The following is a 23,340-nucleotide window of genomic DNA, read 5'->3' as shown; positions in this document are numbered from 1 at the left end:
ACCCCGTCCTGTCCTGTTGGCTTCATTAGAGACGTGCTGGAGACTCATGGTGAACACAGGATGACACAGCAGAGTGGAGATGACAACTAAAACACCGTCGTCTGGAGTCCCAGGGTGTGCTTATGAACTATCAGCTACTTTGACTAGTCTCCTAATCAGGACCTGCGCAGTTTTTCAGCTGGTTCCTTTTTTTTAATCCCCCCCCCCTGTGGACTGGGACAAGTTCCCAGCATCAAGATCAACAACATCAACAACAACAACAACAAAAAAAAGGCAATTTCAGTTCAGTTCTGCTGAAATCTATTTGATTCAGTTCATTTGAGTTCAGTTTAAGTCTTGTTGCAAGAAACTATGGCAACTAGCCCTAAGGAAGAGTTTCAGCCAATCAGATCCCGGGGAAAGTCTTCAAATGGTTTTCAGTAGATTTTATGCTTTTTCTTCTTTTTATTAGGATTTCAGGCCCATCCCTCCTGTTGTATAAATGGTTTGTGTGGTGTGTATCATTCGACAAGCTAAACACACACACACATAAACGCACACGCACGCATGCACACACACGCATCTGTATGCACCGGCTGACTTTAACTCAACAAACATTTCAGTCTGTGTCGCCGAGTACCTGAAGGTGTTTTGACTCCAGTAGAACCACACTCCCTCAAACACACAGCTGTACACCACACACACACACACACACACACACACACAGACACACACGCACTGTGATGCTTCACAACTCTAATTTTCTTGCTCTTCTTGCCTTTTGCTCTATTTGCGGTTTCTTAACTCTCCTCTCCTCCTGACCCCCCCCACCCCACCTCCCTTTCTGCCACCCGTTGATACTGTACACCCTCCCAAGGCTAGTTGGCATGGTGACGCTGATGGGATGGCCGTTGCTAGGAGATGAAGAGAGCGGCCAGAAGGAGCATCGTCACGGTGAGAAGGAGGCGATCCCTGGATGGGCTGCTTCCGCTGACACTCTTCTCCAGCTTGGGGACAAACGAGTTAAAGTCATCTGTAAAAAAGACACCAAAATCAAACAAAGGGAAACAAAGGGAAGGGAACTAATGAAAGAGAGTGATGCCTTCATTTCACAATTCATTTTTTTCAATGCGTAAAAAAAACAAACAAAATAAAGCAAAAAGATACGTTTATCTCTGCTACTAGTTGTGCTCTAATCTGCTTACACAGCACGGCTGTTACTAGAACACGACCACATTTTTTTTTAATGAGGCAGACTGACTGAGAAAGAGAGACAGCACAGCACAGAGTCACACTCCCACTAAAACATGGTGAGGCTGCTAGAAAGACAAGCCAACAGCAGTGCCACGGTGTGCTGCAGCTGTTATCAAAGAGCTTATTGTTCTAATGAAGTGACACATTCACAGTCACACACTTGCATACCTTTACATGCACACAGACTGTATATACTATAACCCACCCCCCCCGCATGTACACCTGGACACATCCTAAAAATAGTTTGGCTGCAGTCTTTTGTTTGCGGGCTACATGCTGAGAGTTCACGTCTAGTCAATATGCAAAAAAAACACAAGCCACCAGACAGTTTGCTGCACGCATACACTTATGAGACACACGTGTGGTCAGACACACCCTCTGTAGTCACTTGATTAATGAGGCTAGACAGAAGCATAATTTTCTTTTCAAGATACCATCTGAGAGGAGTACGGATGTTCTCACTGTTTCCACTCGCCGCCATATCTAGCTCCAGAATATTTCCAGCTGCTCTGTGGGTTGGACAGCAGAGTAATGACTGGCTGACACCTGGTTTTAGAGATGGCCTCTTCTGGTATGCTCTGCTGGTCAATCTAATGAGGTCTGTGCAGCAGCGGAGCTCAGGTTAAACGCTTTGACCACTCTGTAACCGAGAACGCCGCCGAGGGGTCAGGACACTGTTACGTTGGCGCTGACTGACAGAGAAATGTGGTTTAGAAGACACAAACAGCAGACTGTGGAGCTTCTTGCAAAACTGGTTCTGAAGTGCAGAGCTACTAATCGCCTTATTCCACACATGCACACTTGCCCACTGTCTCTCATTGACTGTCACAAACACATAGCTGGCACGATGTTTGTGCAGGGGGGCGTGTGACGTACTTTGTGACCTTCTGACATGTTCCCGAGCCAAACATCAGCTCACATGATGAAGCGATGCGTATTACTGTGCATGTGTGTGTGTGTGTGTGTGTGTGTATGTCACATTTTGGAGCAGGAAAGCAGGCAGCATCCGCCTGATAATTAGGGAGCTCAGACACCTAGAGGCATCTATGAAATTGAATGTCATGTTGACAAGAATGAGGAGATATCTGACTGTGTGTGTGTGGGGCCTATGTGTGTGAACATGTGTGTATGTGTTTGCATTTGTCAGCAGCAATCAGCTGTAGTGGTTTCTGTCTGAACTAAATTACAAGAAATAGACCATGTGTATGTTGAACTTTTCTTGTTTTTATGCAGCTTAGTACTGAATATGGCAATTTAACACCTGGACATTGTGTTTTAAATACAATGAGTGGCGTGGAAAACAGAAACCCAAGTACATTGTTCAAGAGTCCTGTAACAGGTATTATCATAATTACTGCTGTTGTGAGAGAGGTGTTGATTCAACCATGTAGTTGTCTGCTTAGAGGTTATAATTTGTGGTGTTCCAAGATCAGAATGTCCTCATTAACCCCCCGGAAGTCGAGGGATGCGCCGGCGAGTCTTAATCGCATTTCGCAACAAGATGACGTAGCTGAGTCTCTGTTTTAATTTGTGTCAAAAGCGGGGACTTCAGACTATATACAACTTTTTAAAATCTGTAATATGTCAAGTAAAACCCGAGTTATGATAAACGATATATGCGATGCAGAAATAATTTGTGTGTGCATTTTATTGTGACACCAGATTGTGTTGCAAATAGTTGTAAATATCTGTACAAAAAATGCCTGAGGTATTTAGTGCATTTTAAAGTAAATAGTTGTAAATAACTTGTTATAAATAACTTGTTAAATAACTTTGCTAAATTTGTACATAGTTTTTGAGATTTAAAATTTATAGGGAAGGCACAGTAAACCATTTTTAAGCTGAAATTTAAAGGTAAAATCAAAAGTAGTCAAAAATGGACAATGACTCCAGAGGGTTAAAGGGTCATTCCAGTGGTTTCTTAAGACACTTCCATATAGTTTCGGGAGGGACCTCATCTGCCTAACTGATGTACCTGAGCAATCATCTGACACTAATTAGCTTTTTTTTGATACCACTTCCTGATGATTTTGAAGTAAAGAACAGGAAGCTTGAACCTGCAGCAATGACCTTTTTTTTTAAAGTAACTCGTATATATTTTAACCACTGCTGAATCCCTTTCTTTTCTGAATGAGCACGTAGCCTTAAATTAGCAGGTCCAAAGCACGTTTGTATGAAATCTCAATCATAATATAAAATGAGGTTTTTCATATATTTTTCCCAGACCTTTATTGGATATTATGCACTAAAAATATCTTTAATTGAAACATATAACTGAACTGTTTCTACAACTGTTATAAAAACACAGGTAACACAGGTGACATTCAGTTTGTTCTGTGCACTGAGAACCTGATGTTGCCTACAAAGAAACCTAAACGCCCTGTCGGTTAAAGGAGCGGTAATTGCTGCAATAAACCCCATTAAAGAAAAAGCTTCTGATTTTCCCCGCTAATGGCCGGACCTGATCGTCAGATGCAGTAACCTGAGCCAACAGGGTTGGTAAATGAGTATCCTCCCACTGAAAGCCGTCAGTAATCACATGGCTGCGTGGGGAGCTGCTAGCACCATTCCATCTGTGTTGTAAATGAGATCTAAATGAAATCTAATACTAGAAGCTGTATTCAGGAGGGAACCACTGTTGAGCTGCAGACACTGATTGAAAGGGGCAGCGCCCAGGAAATAAACTGAGAGCAGCGAAGGGGAGAGGTAGATGGGTGGTTTACGATATGAGCGTGCAACATTCAGCTTAGTTAAACATTTTCAGACACGCTAATCGGGCAGATTTGAAACGAGCAGTTTGTGTGTCGCCTTGTGTTTGCACGAACGTGCTGATGTGAACTTTGAATAACGATAATTAAAACTATGATGCGATGAGTTTAATCGGCAGTCAGGAGGAATGGAGACAGAGGGAGGGGAATAGGAAACTGTACAGCTTCTTTGTTTTCAGCTCTTTTCACAGCTCCCTGCTGATTTCTTCACTCCCTATTGCACCACTTGGGTTATGCTATTAATTTAATTGGCAACACAGCACTACAGGTGAAAATGACCCATAGGAGCTGGAGTAATTTGGGCTCTGCTATTGTGTGGGCCGTGGACTTAATATTAAATGTATTTTCATGTAATCCACATTCCTTATCTGTTCAAGTGCATCCAATACAACTATTCTACTGTGGAAATAACCAGCTTTTTTCTGTATCATCTTGTATAACTTGTAATTACACACACATACATACTGATACATAGTGATTTTGAACTCATGCAGTTATACAAAAGCACAGGTGAGCTACCAATCTGTACTTGCATAGGCTAAAAAGAACATTAACAAACCAAACAAGCAAATATAATTTTGGAATAAAATTATCTCTATATTTTAATAAAGCTCACATCATTTTTAAAGCTCAATGCATACTATAACCCCAAGATTAATATCATTTTGAAAAAAAAAAAAAATTAAAGAAGGGAAAAACTTCAATTTCACACATCAAAAGGTGAATAAACCGATTTTTGGTGGCTTTCCCCTCCACTGCATTCCTACTTGTGCTCCGGGAGGAAAAATGGAGGATGGGAATTAAAGGGCGGGAGGATGAGGAGGGCATGGAGGAAGGAGATGGAGTGAGAGAAAAACAAGATGAAAGAATGACAGACGGAGGGAAAGAAGAGAGGGAGAGGTATCTCAACAAACTCATATGACCTGCAGCCATTCGTCGCAGCCAGTGATGAGTTTTCTTCTGACAGTTATGAGAACAGAGTGATTTATTACGCAAGTGCACGCATACGGGCGTGCGTGCGTGCGCACACACTGATTAACAACAACACGGCAGCATACTTTACAGGCTACCTTTGAGAACAGGGTGAACGCTAGACACGCTACATGACTGATACCTACATGTCTGCTTGTGTGATGGTGGCAACCAGCTACGCCTAGCTAGCTGTACGTGATGTTACTGCGCTACTGCGCTGCTGTTGCCATAACATAGAGAAGCACCATATCATCATGTGAGTGATTGCCCTAAAGTCTGCCTCTTGTTGATTTACTGCTCAGCTTCTCCCTTAAAACGCTCCCAAATTTCATACAGTTCCAGTGCTAACTGATTCAGCTTGATTCCCAAGATCTCACCAGTTGTGACAGCAACAGAAGGGCAAGCTGGGAGCATCTGCCGCGATCTAGCAGTTAACTAACTACAGGAAATCTAAACAATGACTTTTTCTAGGAACCATCCATGGAAACGCTGTGTTCTTTGCTTATCTGGGTGAAAACAGTGAGCGTGAAATGAATATGCATGTAACTGTTTAGCAGGTTCAGCAGCTTGCCAAGCCAGCTGGTGCTGTAAAGTTAACTGTGCTGAAAGTCTCTTTTGAAAATGGTACATTTCACTTTAATTGTCCACTTCTGATGCTGCAAACCCGTCAATCCTGCCATCAAATAGCAATGATCAATCAGCTGTTGGTCTTTAAATTATAAGGTTAGGTTATTCAGTCTTTGCTATCATTGTCAAAAAAATCCCTGAAAAGATAACTGTATGTTCCCACTGGGGATTTGAGGACATGACCCTCTCTATTGTCTATTTTTCTTCATTGTTGATCTTCTCTCTAAAGCTTCACTGCAGAGTGACTCACTACAGTCTCTGCAGTCAGTGTCCTCTTATTGTCCAGCTGTCATAATTTAAATTGGAGAAGCTTGGAGTCAATATAAAATGTTGATTAGTTTGTTCAGTTCATATAAATGTGTGATCCCAGAGCAGCACCAGGTGTATCAGGGACTTGATGTCAGGCTTGATGCAATCTGCCCCAACTATCTGATTGGTGGAGCAAGTTGTGCGTGAATGCAGCCTGACCGGATGCTTTTGACAAGTGTGGCAAGTTCTGATTTCCAGTTGACAATATGAAAACACAAAATTCACCTCGATCTGTTATTTTTATTTTTTCAGACCCATATCCATGAATCTAATTATGATTTTCTGTTTCCAATAATAGAGAAATTAATATTTTGAATCGGTTTGTTAAATTACAATTATAATGAAATCAACAATTAATCTATTCCTAAATATAAGTGAACCACGTGTGGGTGACATTATTATCATTTCATTTCATTATTATTATCATTCATTTCATTATCATTATTAACACACGGACTGAAGTTTAGTCCCACATGCACCATCTTGCATGTTTACATGCTCAGTAGAGCACCAAATGTGTATTAATCCACCACTGAAAATGCACCATTTAGTCCTGTTTGAGTCACGTTTGTTAAGAAGTAACGATGAGCAGCTGTTTGAGGAAACTGCTGAGAGTTTTTTAAAAATCTGAAAATGCATTTGTGGTATAATTTGTGGTGCCCAGCCACAAAAACAAGTTTGTAGCTGAAGGCCACTGATAGAATTATTGAACTCAAACAGCATCAAGAGATCAGTTGCTGGGATTTGTAGAAAATAAGAGAAAAAAACGGAATAATTATATTTTTACTTCAATATGGCAGCTTGAAAAGTGTGAATAATATGATTTCCATGAGTTAACACTGATGTGATCTGAATAATAAACATGAGTCAACGTCTGAAAGCAGACGGGCCTGACAGGTGTGTTCCACGCTTACTCAGCGTCATGTGACCATAAGTTTAAGTGAGCGTGTATGTGACTCACCAGTATCGTCAAGTTTTAGGCCTGGTCTAAGCGTGTAGTCTGGTTCTGTAGGGTCCGGCTCATCATCCACATCAGAGGCTGAAAAACAGAGAGAGAAGAAACTGAGTGAGACAGAAAAAGAGGGCAGCAAAGTGTGAGGGTGGAGGGATTAAACCATTGCTCCAACCCTAAGGATTTTAATTACATTCAGCTTGACATCCAGAGAGAAACATGCGAGAGAGCAGCAACGCAACGGTGTGGGGGTTAAAAAATCCCCCGGAGCAGACAGACTGACAAGCCAAAACATCACCAAAGAGAGAGAGAGAAAGAGGGAGAGAAGGGAGGTGAAGGGAGGCAGATCAAACTGAAGAGAGTCAGTGTGTGAAAAAGAAAGAAGAACGATGTAGTCGGGGGGTGAAAGGGAGGAGAGGTTAATACCACAGGGCGGTGGAAGTTAAAAGGACCAGACAGGCCAGGGATCAAAGTCTGTGTGTGTGTGAGTGAGTATGAGCGGGCGAGAGAGGGTCGAGAGATTGAAGGGAGGCAGGAGAGCGAGCGAGAGAGGTTAACACTACATATACATAGCCACCCACTGACCGCACACAGCAATAAATGGATTCTGACAGGGAGAGGGGAAAGAGGGGTGGTGGAGGACGGAGGAGAGAGCAGCGCAGAGGAGAGGAGAGGAGAGGATGGAGGTGGGGGTGATGGCCTTCAAAGCTGGAGCTGCTCCTATCTGCTGCTGTGCAGGGAAAGCAAGCTGGGAAAGAAGAGGGAGAGACAGAAAAGGAGAGAGAGAAAAAAGAAGAAGAAGAGCAAGGGGGATTCTGTGCTGTGAGTGAAAACACTGCAGGGGAAACTCAGCAGGAGTATTAATAGCTCTGCCCGTTTCAGACTGTATTTAGTTTGTGCATGCATCTGCATGCCAGTGTGTGTGTGTGTGTGTGTGTTGAGGGGGGGGGGGATTCATGGGGAGCCCAGTGCCTACCAGATGGGTAGAGTGGCCAGATGGGTGCAAAGACCGTATGCGAACAGGTCCAAGCATTACAGGTCACACGCACACAAACAGACAGACACAAACAAGTGAAAGACTCACCCGTGGAGCAGCAGACGTACACTCGTAGTCTCAGACAGCTGCGGCCGTGGTGGTGGGTGGGTGTGGCTGTGAAAACATGAAACGCACAATAGATCAGCATCATGCTATGAGTGTGTGTTCACACGTTGCATAGCTTTCAACGTTGCGGTCTTCTAGAAAACCAACAAAAGCTGGGTTTTGCAAATGTTCTGTCTGGTGATCTTCTGATAAGAAGTGTGTTTTACAGCACTAAGTGATGCACCACTGGATCAGTATTAGTGTCACTGATACTGACCTTGTTAAACAGACTGGATATCAGCCAGATGCGCCTGTCCACACATTAAACGCGGTTAAACCTCCAGAAAAAACATATCCAAAACTCTACTAACATTATACAACCACTGTGGGTGATTTACAGCTGTATTTGCCAACAGCAATCATACGTATTACTGCAGAGTGAAATGAGTGTATGAGGAGGCAAAAGCAATCAGTGCAAGGGGCAAACTCCTACCATAACAGTGACTGTCACAGGCTGAGTGGTAAGTATTTTTATTGCAGTTTACCAGATGTTGTGGAAAGTTAAAAGCACAACTGTGTGAGTAGTGGTTTGAACACGTCTAGTTGACATATCACTTTTATCTCCTGTTGTGTGACTCACCACTCCTACATGAAAAAGATAAAATACTACAAAACATGTTGTATAGAAGGATTGTTAAACACACAGCACAGATCAACTAAATAAATTTTCAAATAGTGACTTTCTCAAAGTTTCAGGTAGAGACTTCTGCTTCAGAATTTTCTGATGCTCTTGTTTATATCCAAGGTGTGTGTTTGGAATGTGGGAGGAAAAACTGGACCACTGAGGCCTACTGAGACACAGGATGGACATGAAAAAACACCAACTGTATGGCCCTGTGGCATTACATGTTAAAATATGTCACTGATCTTCACTAATGTATGAAGCACATTGGAGTGCCATCACTCATTTTAGTCTTTACACCTGTGATATATGTTGTGGAGCTGTATTTGATAAAAGCATACATTCAAATGGCCAAAAGTTAAATTTATTGCATGTAAATAACATATTCTTTATAAATATAACCAATTTTCATTTTTTTGAGGTTTTGCCTTCACAAAAACAAGGAGCCGTCTCTCTGTAGTGAAGCACAGAGCAGCGCTCTGACTTTGATGCAGAGCCGACAGCAACTTTCTGGAGACATCTTCTATCAAGTAATGCAGTCTAAATGAGCACGGCGCTCATTACAGAGCCATGAAATGCATGAGACATTTATCCTAGGCCTAAAGTATTTGTTTTAAAATGGTTTTATGACAAGCTAAAAGTTCATTATTTATACAGTGTCATATTGGTGCAAGGTGTTGAGAGTTAATTTGATTACCTATCAACAAAATGGATGAGCCTGCTTAACTGCAGAGTGATATGATTAGATGTGAAACAGCAATTTGTTATCCTGAAATTACCTGAGGATGGATGGAGTAATCATCAAATCCATTTAACATTAAAAATAACATGTTTATTCTTACAGGGCGTGTCTCTAATCTCACCGACCTCCTGCAAGAATAACATGTTTTACCGTATTGTTTTTGTTTATATTTTGAGGACATGTACAAGGACTTAATGGTGACATGTACTGACACGATACTGGCTATTGATTTGACTCACAAATGTAGTAGTACTCCTGTCCAACGTGGAACTCGTAGCCTAACGAGAAGGCGCTGTAGCGCTGGAACTTCTCCGAGAACTTGATGGGCGCGTGGGGGGCGTGGGGCCGGTTGCACTCCCACCTCTTGAAGCCCAGCTGGGGGTCGCAGTTCCTGTATCCACGGTAATTGACCATGTAGAGGATGTACTGCTCACCAGTGCCCACCATGCGCTGGCTGTCATTGTAATGAGGGCAGTAGATGTCCAGGTAGTCGTTGACGTTCACCTGCATCGTGTAGCCCTCCCTGTGCAGACTGGACACATGGAGAGAAAGACGGAGAAAGTGGAAACAAATCAGATCATGGGCCGTATCATTTACATCTTCCTCTTTGAAATTAATCAAATGTGTCATTTAAACACACAATTAATCACATTTGCAAAACTATTTCAAACTAACTAGAAAAAAATTCGACATCTTCGACATTATATGTAGCTCTTAGCACCAAAGAAAAATAAGATAAATAAATGAAATACACGTCTGCTCCACATTGAGGATGAAAGCTGTTAACTCTCTAATTCCTGGTTGTGCCTGCAACATGTTTAGAGTTTTTTGGGTCTTCACACCACACTCATACACATCACATACATCACTGCAAACATGACATAACATCTCACACCATTGTATGCTATGCTGCATTCCAGATGCAGCTGCTTCTCAGCTCGAACGCTAACTCAGGGTCAAACAAATCTTTGACTGAGAGTTATTGAGTTATTAATAACACAAAGCAGGTGTGTGTGTATGTGTGTATTATTGGCTGTAGGCCTGCTGCATGCAGAGAATGTGGAGCTGGCTCTTCAGTATGGACCGAAGGTCCCAGGACCGCAGCTCCTTCTCTTGGTGTCAGCGCAGTTTTGTCCCCTAACCCCAGTGCTCGTACATCAACCTGAGCGCAACGTTGCGCTCACGTCAGCCGTCAACGTCCTGGCCACGTTTCTCTCCCCCCAAAGCTCATATATCAGTGTCAACCCTAAAAAAGCCTCGGCTTGACAGGAAGATAAGGTCTGATTCTGTGTCTGGGAGTGTATGTGTGTGTAGTTTGTGTGACAAAGTGAAATAGATTCTTTCCTGACATCCAAAAGCCCTCTTTTTCTCCCCATCACAGACACAAGCCCATATCTGTGTGACAGAGACAGGTTGCAGTTGTAAATCATACACATGCCGATAAGCATGCATGCACACACACACACACACACACACACACACACACACACACATACACACACACTCAGGTGGTATAGTGGTGACATCATAAAATCACAAGGGGGCAGCAGTGTGTCGTCCTCAGCTTGGTGCAGCCTCTCTCCGTCTTTGCCAGTTCTAGGTCATGTCTCCAGGGAGATTATTATTCAATTATTAAATGAAGATCGAAACGCTGTTCCCAATGTTTCCCTCTCTCCAACACTTCTCACCGTTCTCTTCAAATCCTTCCTGAATTTGTCTTTCTCTCCATGCTCTCAATTTCTCTCATCTCTTTCACTCAGAGTAATATGAACGGAAGATTAATTGTTCAACATCATCCTTTGCTCTCTTCCTCTTCCTCTTCCTCTCCTCTCCTCGCTTTCTCTCATTACATCATTTACTAGCCTGCAGAAGAGATTTACTTCTTGTGGTATTAGTGGTTAAAAAAGCAGAAAATGCTTCAAGGGAACTATATTTATAGTGAATGCAAAAAAGAGAGAGAGAGAGATGAAGAGAGAGAGAGAAAGACCACGAGTGAGGGATGAGTTTGGTTCCACCAGGGAGGCGTGAATGCAAATTGAGTAAAAAAGAGCAGAGAGCGCCAGAACAGAGCAGCCCGAAAAGAAAAAGAGGCGGCTGGAGAGTTTTATGCTACCAAAGAAAAGCAAGTTCTCCTAGATGAAGGGTTAATGGCAAAAAAGAAGGAGAGAAAAATGAGGGGGAGGGCAACTTGGAGCATCTCGAGTAATCTGGAAGTAAATCACTTCTCTGGGATAAAAGCTGGCTTTAGGATTCCCACTATGAGACTTTGTGTGTGTGTGTGTGTGTGTGTGTGTGTGTGTGTGTGTGTGTGTGTGTGTGTGTGTGTGTGTGTGTGTGTGTGTGTGTGTGTCTGGCCAAGTGCACATATTAGCCCGCTTTGGTTTGGTGGTGGATGGTTGATCATACACACATAAAAATACAACACATGGGCGACTTAATATAAGTTTGTCTAATATGAGTGTTGCAACAGTCTGAGACCACATCAGACAATCAGAAATTAGACACGGTCAGTTAAAGGTATTAAAGGTACTGATTTTTAATCAAGCCTCTGCTGTCTCATGTACACTGCGTGAACAGAAAAACAGAACTGTTGAACATAATTCGATAAATCAGCCTTGATGTGACTTGGTGAAACCTCACACTGTAATCAGGGGTGCATGCTGACTCTTTAGCAGACTGGGGTTCTGTCAGCTGTCAATACAAAACATTTATTCAATAACAGAATTGTGTTGATACAGCGTTGGGATCTTTATTACGTGCAGTTAAACTTTCATGACTGATGAACAGACAGAAAACCAATTCCAATCAGTTCCACGAAAAGAGAAAGAGACTGAAAGAAGATGTAGATGTATAAGTGGAAGAAAAAGGGACCCTAATCCCTCTTTATAGTGTAAATTCTGTAAATGTCACGGTCAGTGCGTCAGAAGGGTGTTAATAAAACTCTGTGGTGATTTTTGGGGCTGTTGTCTGATGTGTTGTGCTGTTACGACTGGTTGGTAAAGTATGCAGCAAAGTGTTTTTGAAACTGTGCATATACTCATACTACTGTATGAGAATAATATATATATATATATATATATATCCAATTCAACAACTGCACAAAGTACAGGTACGCGAAGTTCCAGACAACGAAGTCAGCAAACAAACAACCAAAGTCTCAACAAAATTTTTTTTTCAGTAATATAATATTTATTGCACAGGGGCTGTAAGGTTTTAATCCTTATGCTTTCAGCCACAGTGGTATGTGTGTGCTAATATGTGCAGACAGAATTAAATGAATCTATGAACAAAACAGGCTCTTTGACAATGATTAAAAAAAAAGCACATTTCTGATGGAAAGATCCATGAACTGACCGCATGGCAACTTAAGTTTTTATGTTCACTATTAAAGTGAAGCAGTTGGATATAAACTGTCTATTGGGAATGTGGTCTTTCCTTTGTGCAAAGTAGATGTGACAGAACCATACCAGTCATGATCATGTGCTTCCGTCAGTCTGCTTCAAGACAAAAGAGAATGAATATTTTAATTCCAATAAACTGGTTTCCCTGAGAATTCAGTGAAAAATCCCACTTTGACTGAGAAAATCCAGATTCTCATTTTATCTAAAAATGTGCAGTCTTATTTGTTTTTCTTTAATTATTATTCCACTTTATGACAGTGGCGTTTATTTGGCTGGTCGTGATCCCTGGAAATTATGAAATGTCATGATGCGCTGCCTTCCTTTGCCCCCTCCTCCTGCCTCCCTTTTTTCTTTTTCTGTTGAATCACCGCTAATTTCCTCTCTCATAAGTGATACCTCTCAGAGCAAGCAGAGAGATGGAGCGGGACTTTTTTTTTTTTTTTCATCAACACAACTCTGAACGAGCCAAGCAGAGGCCTCCAGGAGCAAAAAGACAACCAGAGGGATGGAGTGATGGAAGGATGGAGAGAAAGATTTATGGGATGAGACGAGGGGTGGTCGGGGTTAAAAGCTGCCGAGTCTGGCCACCAGGGAGCGGAGGGTGATAGCGGGAGGGAGCGAGAAGGAGCAACAGCTAAGAGCAAGATCAAAGTGGGCCTGGATCAATGTCACTACTGTAAAATCACATCAGAGAGTGTGAGAGAGAGCCAGAGAGAAAAGAGAGAGAGTATGTTGCCTATATAAAACAGTCATAGGCAACATAATGCCACAGAGTTACCCCCTGCCTGCCCATTATCTGCCTGGGCTGCTGGAGCACTGTACATCAATAAAACACTTTGACAGTAAGAGCAATCATTTCTTTTTGTAACAAGAGCTTGGAGGCCCAGCTTACTCTGCTCTTCTCTGTTGGTAAGATGGTGGTGGGGGGGGGGTGTGCTGGAAGCTGGAAGATTTAAGTGAGTGTAGTTTTCCACTTCAACCATCAGCACGGCGTCACGCTGAATACACACCACTCACATTGGTGAGCCTAAGCAATGAGGACACCAAAATCATCCACGTGTGCCTCTTAGGTGAGTCGCTATTATTTACACAGTGCTGGTCAATTTGCGATTCATTTTGCAAACCTGTCAGAAGTGTCAAGATCGGGCGTGAAAGCTAACCCGTGCTCGAGCAGAATATTCTCGGGAGGGAAATGTTACTTATACTGACACGTTTTGCAAATGTTCGAAAATGTCCCTTTGTAGAAACTTTCACAAATAATCTCATCTGTGGCCTTGGACATCACCATGTAAATCAGGGAGACATTCATAACGAGACAAACTGCCATTGCCATTGGGAGACTTAGCTGCCAGTGTGTGCAATCACCAAAAACAGTTTAGTTTAGTTAAAACTGTTGCACGTTGGGTGAAAAAATGGGCATGTGGTTGTGTTGTGAGGGTGCAAGTGTGTGTAACTGATGATAAAATAAATAAATAAAAATAGCATGCATGTCCTGCTAAATCAAGGTTAAAGAAATCAAAGGAGACACTCCTGATGGGCACAAGGTTGGGCTGGATTAAAACTTGTCCACCAGTGTTACAAATGATTGCCAATCAGGATTTAAAAGCCACTCTGCCTCTTGAGGCCAGAATTCTTAATCCCATCTCAGTTCGGTACAGAGATGCTAACATTGTAGCGGGACGACTCCAATCAGCCAGCGGAGCGGTAGGTATAATTGAATGGCTCCCCTGCTGAATGGAGACTCCCAGGGATCTGTAGCATCAATGAGGCCCTCATCAAACACAGACAGGAGTCCATCCTTCTGTATCCTGCTCCTACCCCTCCCTCTGCTCTGCCTTTCTCTCTCTCCTGTCTCTTTACCTCCATTTGTTTTCTATTCCTGTTTCCAGCTAAGTTTGGGCTTTTGTCTGAGAGAAAGCAGTGGACACGAGTGTTTAAAAACAGACTGTCCCTTAGTAACGCCTTCTAATTCAATATCAGCGGACACTGAAGATACAGACATGTGGTGCTGTGGTGAATAAGAATTCCATCTTTCTCTTTTCTCATCTTCTGTCTGTTTTTATTACCCCCCCTCCATCCCTCTTCCTGAACCACTGGAGGAACATGCATGTGTTTGGGTCTGTGTCTGTGGTGTGTGTGTGTGTGTGTGTGTGTGTGCTTGTAAAGGGAGGGCTCGTATAGGGTGTAGTGGTTGAGTAGGTTCTAAATTCTCTCCATTGAAATCAATACCTGTCTAGAGTGTGTCCAACAGACTGGAATATGCTGCCTTCTCTCAAGGCCACCACACACACACACACACACACACACACACACATACATGGCTCATCATTGGTAATTGATCAAAGTATTACAGCTAACAGGGTTTCTTGCCAAGCGGCCTCACACACAGCACTGACATGATCCCATAACACGAGCAGCACTCTGAATCTTTCTCTATTTCCGCCCCTTTCTCACATCTTCTCCCTCGTTTGTTTCATTTCTCTGCTCTTGTCTAACTTCTCTCAGACTCTTAAGCACTCTTTCTCTCTCCTCTCCTTCCTCCATCCTCCATCCATCATGTGCCCCCCATCCCCTCTCGCTCTTCCTCCCTTCCTCTCTCTGCGTGTGGATATTGACTATGTGGTGTGAGAGAGTGTTCCAGCCACACAAAACCTAATGGCAGGCATTATTAGCCCTTTGAACTGAGCTGTCTCGCTTTTACACACAGCCGCATTCGACAGGCACGCTCCTAACCCATAATGCATATGACAGGCATGTTCTCCTGCACATGCGTGTGATTTCTTTTGTGCAATAAATCATACGTGATTCATAACACACACGACACAGACGGATGTATGTGAGGGAATCAAAATGAACAACTGCATGAAACAACAGATGGTCGGGAGCCAAGACTGAAACACACGCTGAATCACTGAATGGGACGACAAAGAATAAAAGGCGAGGAGAGAGGAGATCAGAGATGTGGGCGGATGAAAGACAAGAAGGGAAAGGAAGACAGACAGGACGCTTCGATTAAGAAAAGTGTTGTTTAACCTGTGAATAAGGTCTTTACCTTAATTTGCGTGTTTATTGATTATGTTTTCAACTTTAATTTATCGTCCATTTCACAATCGTACCACCCAGCCTATTTTACGCTCCAGAGGGTTTCTTCACTTTAAGGCTTCTTCTATCTCTAACACCAGCCCCCCACCCCCACAAGTGTCATTCACTGAGAATCTGCCAATACCAACCAATCTCTCGCTCTTATTCTATCACTTTGCTCCCATCAATCCTTCCTGGGCCGCTCTATCCTTCTGTTTCCCCTACATCTCCTGCTGTCTCTGTTCCAAAAGCCCTGACATGAGCAATAGTGATCCCATCAGACACTGGGCCAGCACAGGCAAAGAAACACACACAGAAGAGAAAGAGAGTGTATGTTCCCTAAGCTCTCCCATGATTGATAGTGATCCTGTCTGATGGCTGTGTATAGACTCAGCACTCAGTGAGACATTACCCTCTGACCCAGCTATTGATTCTTGCATTCGCCGTCCCAAACACACAACACTCGCCCTGACCCTGCCTGCGCTAAAACCACACAAAAACACACACACACACACACACACGCACTTGACCGGCTGTGTGCACAGTTCTTCAGATTGATAGTTCGGAGGCGTCCTGTGAAACCTGATCAATCTGCTGCATAACAATCATTCTCCCTCCCTGCCTCAGCCCGCTTCCTGGCCGAGTCACATGGCACCTGTGTCCCGCTGACTGATGTGTTTGGGTCAGGGTCTGGAGGCTTGAATATCAGGGCTGCGGGGAAAAAGACTTTCAGTACTTGGATAAGTCTCTCTATACAACAACAACAACAACAACAACAACATTACTCAGATCCTCCTCCTGAGCCAAATTTAATAAGGGATCCGGGGCAAGAATCAGTGCTTGCCAGGGAGAAGGACAATGTGGAATAAGAATTAGCGTCATTCATCAAGATGACCTAGGTCACACAGTATTTGCAAATTTTTCCTTATCTCCTTGCACTTGTTTTAACCTCCTTGAACTTGAAGGTGGGTGGGGTCTACCATATAAGCTACAAATTAAATCTATTTAAAACTCACTTTGCTTCTTGTCTGCGCCGCGGCTTAATGTTTGTGCGTGTGTGGTCAACTTGGCTAAGGTAAGCAAAAAAAAAATCCCCTAACAAACACTTCAAGCAGGCAAAAAGACAAACGACTCGGAATGATTCGCGACTGTTATTTGACCCACGTCCGATATCACAGACAAGTTAAACACAGAGAGAATATTTTCGCCTTTGTACGACCAAGGAGACGAAGCCAGAAAGAAAAGCAAGACAGAGAGGAATGCCAACTGAGCTCCAGCCTAATGGGCTTCCAAGACAAAACCACAGCTGGCTTTCAACATTAGTCTCCATGACGACAGAAGAAGCCCTAGCCATGGAGCTATTGTAGCAAAAAAGAGGGGGCTACAGGGGTTCACTGCTTTGTGCAAAAACCCATCCATCCCCTCTTTATCCGCCATCTCCCCTCCATCTCTCTAATGGCTAATTAAGTACCACTTATTACTATTCCACATTATTACAAATCATCACCTATTACTGTGGCAAATTCAGTTTTGCACCATTTTCGGAGATACATTTCGGATATATATTTTTTTTTTCTGTTACATGTCAGTATGAACAAAGAATTATGGCTAAAAGCAGAGGGGGAGCAGAGGTGTGTTACTGAGGGCTCAAAGCAATATTTGGATGGGTTATGTATTACACGAACAGCTGGATGTGTAGGGCTGTGTGACCTCATATGTGTCATCGAGGGGACATCCAAAGGTGGAACAAGGACTGAAGTGTACGTTTTATTGAAGCATTTCAAGCTGTTACTTAAAAAGAAGCACCACTGTAAAACTCTACGACCAGCCAACTTAATGACATGCTGTAACATTTCTCACACAAACCTTTCAGTCCTTTCAGACAAAACACAATGCAACAAGACCAGAAGCAGGACGCACACATGGGTCTGGGGGACAAATAAAAGCTCTGTTACTCTCAGGATACAAGAGATGGATAAACACAGACTCAAATGTATACAACACGCACAGGAACACACACACACAAACACACAAGGCACGAGGGTAGTGAGATAAACTGGTCTGACAATCAGACACCGGCATTAAGTCTTTAAGTGTATAAATGCGCCTGAGTATTCTTGTCAGATAGAAGATGACATTGAGCTCTAACATTTCAAGCATTATGGATGTTCTATTAATGCACTGTAATGTGGAGAATTAATTAAATGCATTCGCATACACTCAGTCACAAAGGCCTGAAATTAAGGCAAGCAGATTGAGACACAATGCTAATCTAAGCGATAAGCGCTCAATTACCCATTTAGGAAAATAATTTTGCTGCATGAAATCAATGGAGTAAAACAACGAGGGAGTAAAAAAAAAAAATCAGGCTCACTTCATCTTCATCAGTTTTCTATTTTTATTCTTTATCAAAGCAAGGCATGAAAGACAAGCGCAGAGATTTTGTTGGACGAGGAATGAGCCAAAAATCTATCAATGCCACAGTTTAACTCTGCACACAAAGAGCTTACAAGTGACTGGTGGTCACACACTCAGCGTGGAACTTTGAGTTTGTGCAGTATACCACTCAACAGCTCTGTGTGTGTGTGTGTGTGTGTGTGTGTGTGTGTTTGTGGTCTTTTACAAGATTACTGTACTGAACTGCATAAAGCTTTGCTCTGCTATCTTCAATTATAACTCCTAAGCAGGTCTGGAGCTTGAGTCCAGCCTGCTGCATCATATCTCCCTCACACTCCAGTAAATTACCTGTCAGAAACGTACAACTCTGCAAAGGCTGTGAAAGTCGATATAAACAATAAAACAACATGAAAACGGAATAATTTGCAAAGAAACATATTTAGCTTGAAGACAGACGACAACAGAACACTGCTGCTGGTCGCATGCACGGCAATGCGAATGTAAGTGAACTGAGGTGTACTTTGAGAAAACCTATGATTATGCACATTAGGCTTTAAATCCTGTTGATTTTACAAGCTTGTGTTTGGTTGTGTGTGTGTGTGTGTGTGTGTGTGTTTGGGGGTGTCAGTATTTCATGATGTGGCTGACTCTCTCCACTGAACATGAGCAGACTCTGTCAGACTCGACAGTCTATCAGTGCAACATCCCTCTTCTGTTCGTTCTCTCTCTCTCTCTCTCTATCCACTATCACTCGCTCTGCCCTACTCTCCTCCTCTGTCTCTCCATCCTTATCACTGTCCACCCATCCGTCTCTCGTTCAATTTTTCATTTCAGGTTCAATCTTTTTGACGTCCTCTCACTCCTCCTCCAGCAGCACCTCTCTCTCCTGTACTGCCTTCCTCTACTGGCCTGTCAATCTGTCGTCCCCAGCCTCCCTCTCTCTCCCTCTCTCTCTCTCTCTCCATCTCTCTCTCTCTCTCTACCCCCCGTCTCTCCCTCTCTCTCTTTCTTTCATGAAATCAATATGCCTCTCCATGTGGTGGCGACCTGTCAGTCACCATATGACAGTCAGTAACATGTGCATTCATGTGAACCTTGCATGTGTGTGTGTGTGTATGTGTTTGTGTCTTGACTTTTCCAAGTGCATGTGAGCACAAGAGTATAAAACAACATATCAAAAGCTGGAGTTTGCCCATCAATCACCATTCGCATGGAAAAAGAACCTTCCTGTGTTTAAAGATGCTCTGAAATGAGGAATAATTCATCTGATTTAAGGTGCTCACAAGCCCCTCAAGAAAACGGGAACTTGATGTCCACATCGTCAGCAGCTTGGCGAAATGAGTGCGGGGAAGGTGACAAACCGCCACAAACAGAGTGTATTGTGGACTTGACAAAGCAATTCCACCATGCCAAAAAAAGAACATTTTTCTCCATCTGTGTTTGTGTGTGGGTGTACTGCATGCTTCTGTGCTCACGCTGCAGCTTCACTGTGACTTACAACTTTAATTCAAGTGGTAATCCACATAGGCCCTTATTTTTTATTGTTTCTTGTGTACTGATTATTGCTCACTGTATGCATTTTTTTCCTGCAGCCCCGCCCAACCCCCCCAAAAAATGAAATTAATAAATCCCTTCACTGAAATATTGCAGCAAATTTTGCGAAACAGTGCGATGCCTTTCTCACTGCACTTTCTTTTGATGAGTGCCTGTAGATTTTGCTCTTTCTTTCATAACTGTTGAGCTCTTCATCTGTTTATTCCAAAACAAACTGCTGCTGCCGCTGCTGCCGGAAGCATAAAAGGCTTTTTTTGTGTGCCTAGGGGTATTTCTCAAGACAGAACAGGAAATGAAAAAAGGTATCGGCTGAATCACTATTGTGTTTCATAAATGGGAATGGAAAGTAGCAAAGTTAGCATTTATTCATACAAAGATACTGCAGGTTATTACTTTAACTCATCTGCTGTCCTTAGTGACACGCAAACACGCACCAGTAAGAACAGCAGTGAATGATACAACAGGTGGCCACGTGGGTCCATTTAAGATCTGATATTCCATGTGTGACATTAACGTTTATAGATGTGTAGGTGTCTTTCTGGAAGGGTTATGAAATGTGCTGCATTTATTCGTACTTGGGCATTTATTCAAAGGGGACAAAGCAGTGGGATGTGCATATGAGCTCTCATAAAGTCAGCCCACGTCCCAGTGCAACATCCTGGCCATATAAGCAATGTCTGCTCTGCTCTACTTTGCTGCTGGAATATGAAATATGCATGGACCATAAAGAGCATATGGACCATCTATCTCAATATCCGCTACACCAGACCATCAAAAAAGATCATTAAACGTAACACACACAGGCAGGCTCGCGCACACACGAACGCACAAAATGGCACATAAACATGCACTCCCACGTTGTGCATAATGGTTTATCAGTTTCAGTGCCAACTTTCTGCTGACGGTGCACATGCAATAACGGGCAAAGGCACGCGCGTCCTCAAACAGACACACGTGCAAAAACACACATTTTGGAAAGGGAAAAGATGGAATATTTGTGTACATTTGCCCATTTCAAATGTCTAGTCTTAATCTAAACACATTACAAACGGCTTAAACAATATAATGTAAATTGGTCTACTTATGAGAAAGGTGAACATGTGTCCTGGTTGCTTACTACCTGGCGTGCACACACACACACACATGTGCCAAACCCCAAAGCTGTCACTTTGTCTATATTTTCTTTACCAGGCCTCTGTTAGGCTCTGTCACCATCAGGCTCTCTGGGCCTTCACTGCAGGGAACTAAAATTTAATATGAGACTCACAGGGAGAGGGACAAACAGACACAGACAGATAGATACACAGACAGAGGAACAAAGGAAGAAGTGATGAAGAGATGGATAAAAAGTGAAGGTGAGAGACCAGCAGAAATGTTAACTTAAAACACAAACTACCATTGTGTGCACACGTCTATATCCAAATCTATTCACCTGTCTTCCATCTCTTTCTCTCCTTTTCTCACCCTCTCTCTCTCTCTCTCTCTCTCTCTCTCTCTCTCTCTTCCTCCCATCCTTCTTCTCACATCTCTAATCTCTTTCTAACCACGTATGTGTCAGCAAGGAGCCTGACACTAAGTCAGCGTCATATTCTATCATCCATGCAGACAGACATGGGAGCACACGCAAACAGGACAGCTACAAGACGGGCTTCATCTTTATCTAATCTCTTTACTGCTTCAGCCCTTCCTTCTTCATCCCTCCATCCCACTTCTCCCTAAAACTTGACAGCACAGGTGAAGGCAGCATCAATCCACTAATGGGCACTCTCTTGTTAGTTCACGTCATGGCCTAAATAGCCCATTTCGGTCAGTGAAAAACGACTGGAAAGGGCCATGAATAAAATGCTGGACTAACAGTGTGTGCGACTTAGCAGATTCTTCCCACATCTACCTTCCCTTAAGAATTTGTTTAAATTGGATACTGGGAGTCGTAGTTGACCTTCTCTCTTAAGAGTTTTTATGTAGGAAGACGTTTGGGTTTATAGAAAAGAACTGGATATTTTCTGACTTAGAAGCTCATTTTTTGTACTGATACGAATCAACCAGGAGAGCACACTCAAGCACTATGCTCCAACTTGTAGTCCTCGAACATTTCCTAGCCCAGAACACCTCCTCCTACCACACAAGTCCATTTCTCAGAGTTTACCACCCTCCTCTTCAAGAATACAATACACCTCCAGTGTGCTCCTGTATACCTACAGCATGCTGGATACTGCCAAAGTGTGAATGCAGGAATACTCAGGGGCTGTCATTGGTATATTACAGCCTTCTGGTTTGAGATTTAAAAATATCTCTTTTGAAACCAGATGTGCCACCTGCTCACGTCAGCTGCTGTGGAGCTCTTTTGACAGATCGACTCCCTGCCTTTTTAACAGCACTTTGATTCAGCCAATTTCAGGAATATGAAAAGATGCTGTTATGTCTTGGGAGGCCATTGTTGTGCCTTTATGAATGGCTGCGCGTATATGTGCAGCTGGCTAAGGTACTGAGCTAGCGGGCGCGTGCATGTACACCTTCACAGATGTGTGCAAGTGTGGAGAGAACACAAACGGGCACAGCTGACATTACAAGAAAAACACATGAGAGAAATGAATCAACTGTGTTTGCTTTTTGACGTTTTCGTCCCCTCTGGCAAGGACTTTCTCTCTCGCTTACTGTCCTCACTCCCCTTCAAACACACTTTCTTCAGTGGTTTCTGTCTCTGTTTGACTTTACCTGTTCCTCTCGTCTCCTGCACCTCTCTATCCTCACTCTCTCTCTTTCTGCCACTGCCAATCTATCCACCGTGGTGTAAAGTTGTAATCCCTTACCTTCTTTCTCTCCTGTCGTTTACTTCCCTCTCTATCTGGGTAATTATCTCTCCACCCTGTCCCCTCGTCGCACCCGCTGTCATCCATCTATCTGCCTCTATGTAAAATATCTCCATCTGCTTTCACTTTCATACTCCATTTCTCATTCCCTGCCCTTCCTTATCTCACAGGGCTGACCCCTTAATTCTCCCGTTCTACCCTCCATCCTTCTATCGCTCCTCCTCTCATCTCCCTTCTTCTTCCTGCCTGCCTGCCTCCATCTCTCCATCCCTCCACCCGGCCACAAGCTGATTGAAATTCAAACTGGAGCTTTATTGTCGGTTCATGCAGTCGGTGATTTGCTTAGCACACAATCCTCGCCGAGGCCATGGAGGTTGTGAGCGCTGGTGTTGGAGGTTCAGAGAGAAGATAAAGCAACATCAGAGGTCGGGACCACCGACGCGTCCATCCATTAGTTTGCTGTAATGTTTATCATTACCGCTGAGCTAAAGCGGTGGCAGACGGCCAGCACTCGCTCATCCGTCTGAACTCTGAACTTAGTTGTCTCTCTGAGGCGGTATTAACTCACTATAAATGCTCCTACATATACTGCATTTAGCTTCCCTCATGGCAGCCGCTGTGTTTCTCCCTCTGCCACATTCATCTACTCTCCTCTTTTTCTTCTTGTCAGGCAGTTTTTCTCACCTCTGCTGCTCTGACATGCTCATCCAATCATTTTCCTTTTTGTTTTT

The 23,340-nt window shown here is 43.2% G+C and overlaps 1 protein-coding gene across 10 annotated transcripts in view; it reads right to left on the bottom strand.

Annotated features, from left to right (window-relative positions):
- Positions 1-200: 200 nt before the first annotated feature.
- efna3b (ephrin-A3b) overlaps positions 201-23,340 on the bottom strand; it is a 76,761-nt gene continuing 53,621 nt past the window's right edge. For all 10 annotated transcript variants that reach the window (XM_046399341.1, XM_046399343.1, XM_046399346.1 and 7 more), the window contains 4 exons: positions 9,606-9,898; positions 7,946-8,011; positions 6,871-6,948; positions 201-1,012 (listed from right to left, as the gene is read on the bottom strand). In XM_046399341.1, coding sequence (XP_046255297.1) covers positions 894-1,012; positions 6,871-6,948; positions 7,946-8,011; positions 9,606-9,898 — 556 coding nt within the window. In that variant the 3' untranslated portion in view covers positions 201-893. The remainder of the gene's footprint in view (positions 1,013-6,870; positions 6,949-7,945; positions 8,012-9,605; positions 9,899-23,340) is intronic.

This window comes from Scatophagus argus, chromosome 9 (assembly GCF_020382885.2).
Source record: "Scatophagus argus isolate fScaArg1 chromosome 9, fScaArg1.pri, whole genome shotgun sequence".
In the NCBI taxonomy this organism is placed as follows: Eukaryota; Metazoa; Chordata; class Actinopteri; family Scatophagidae; genus Scatophagus; species Scatophagus argus.
Note: the sequence above shows the minus strand (reverse complement) of the source record. Positions and strands in the feature narration are given on the sequence as shown.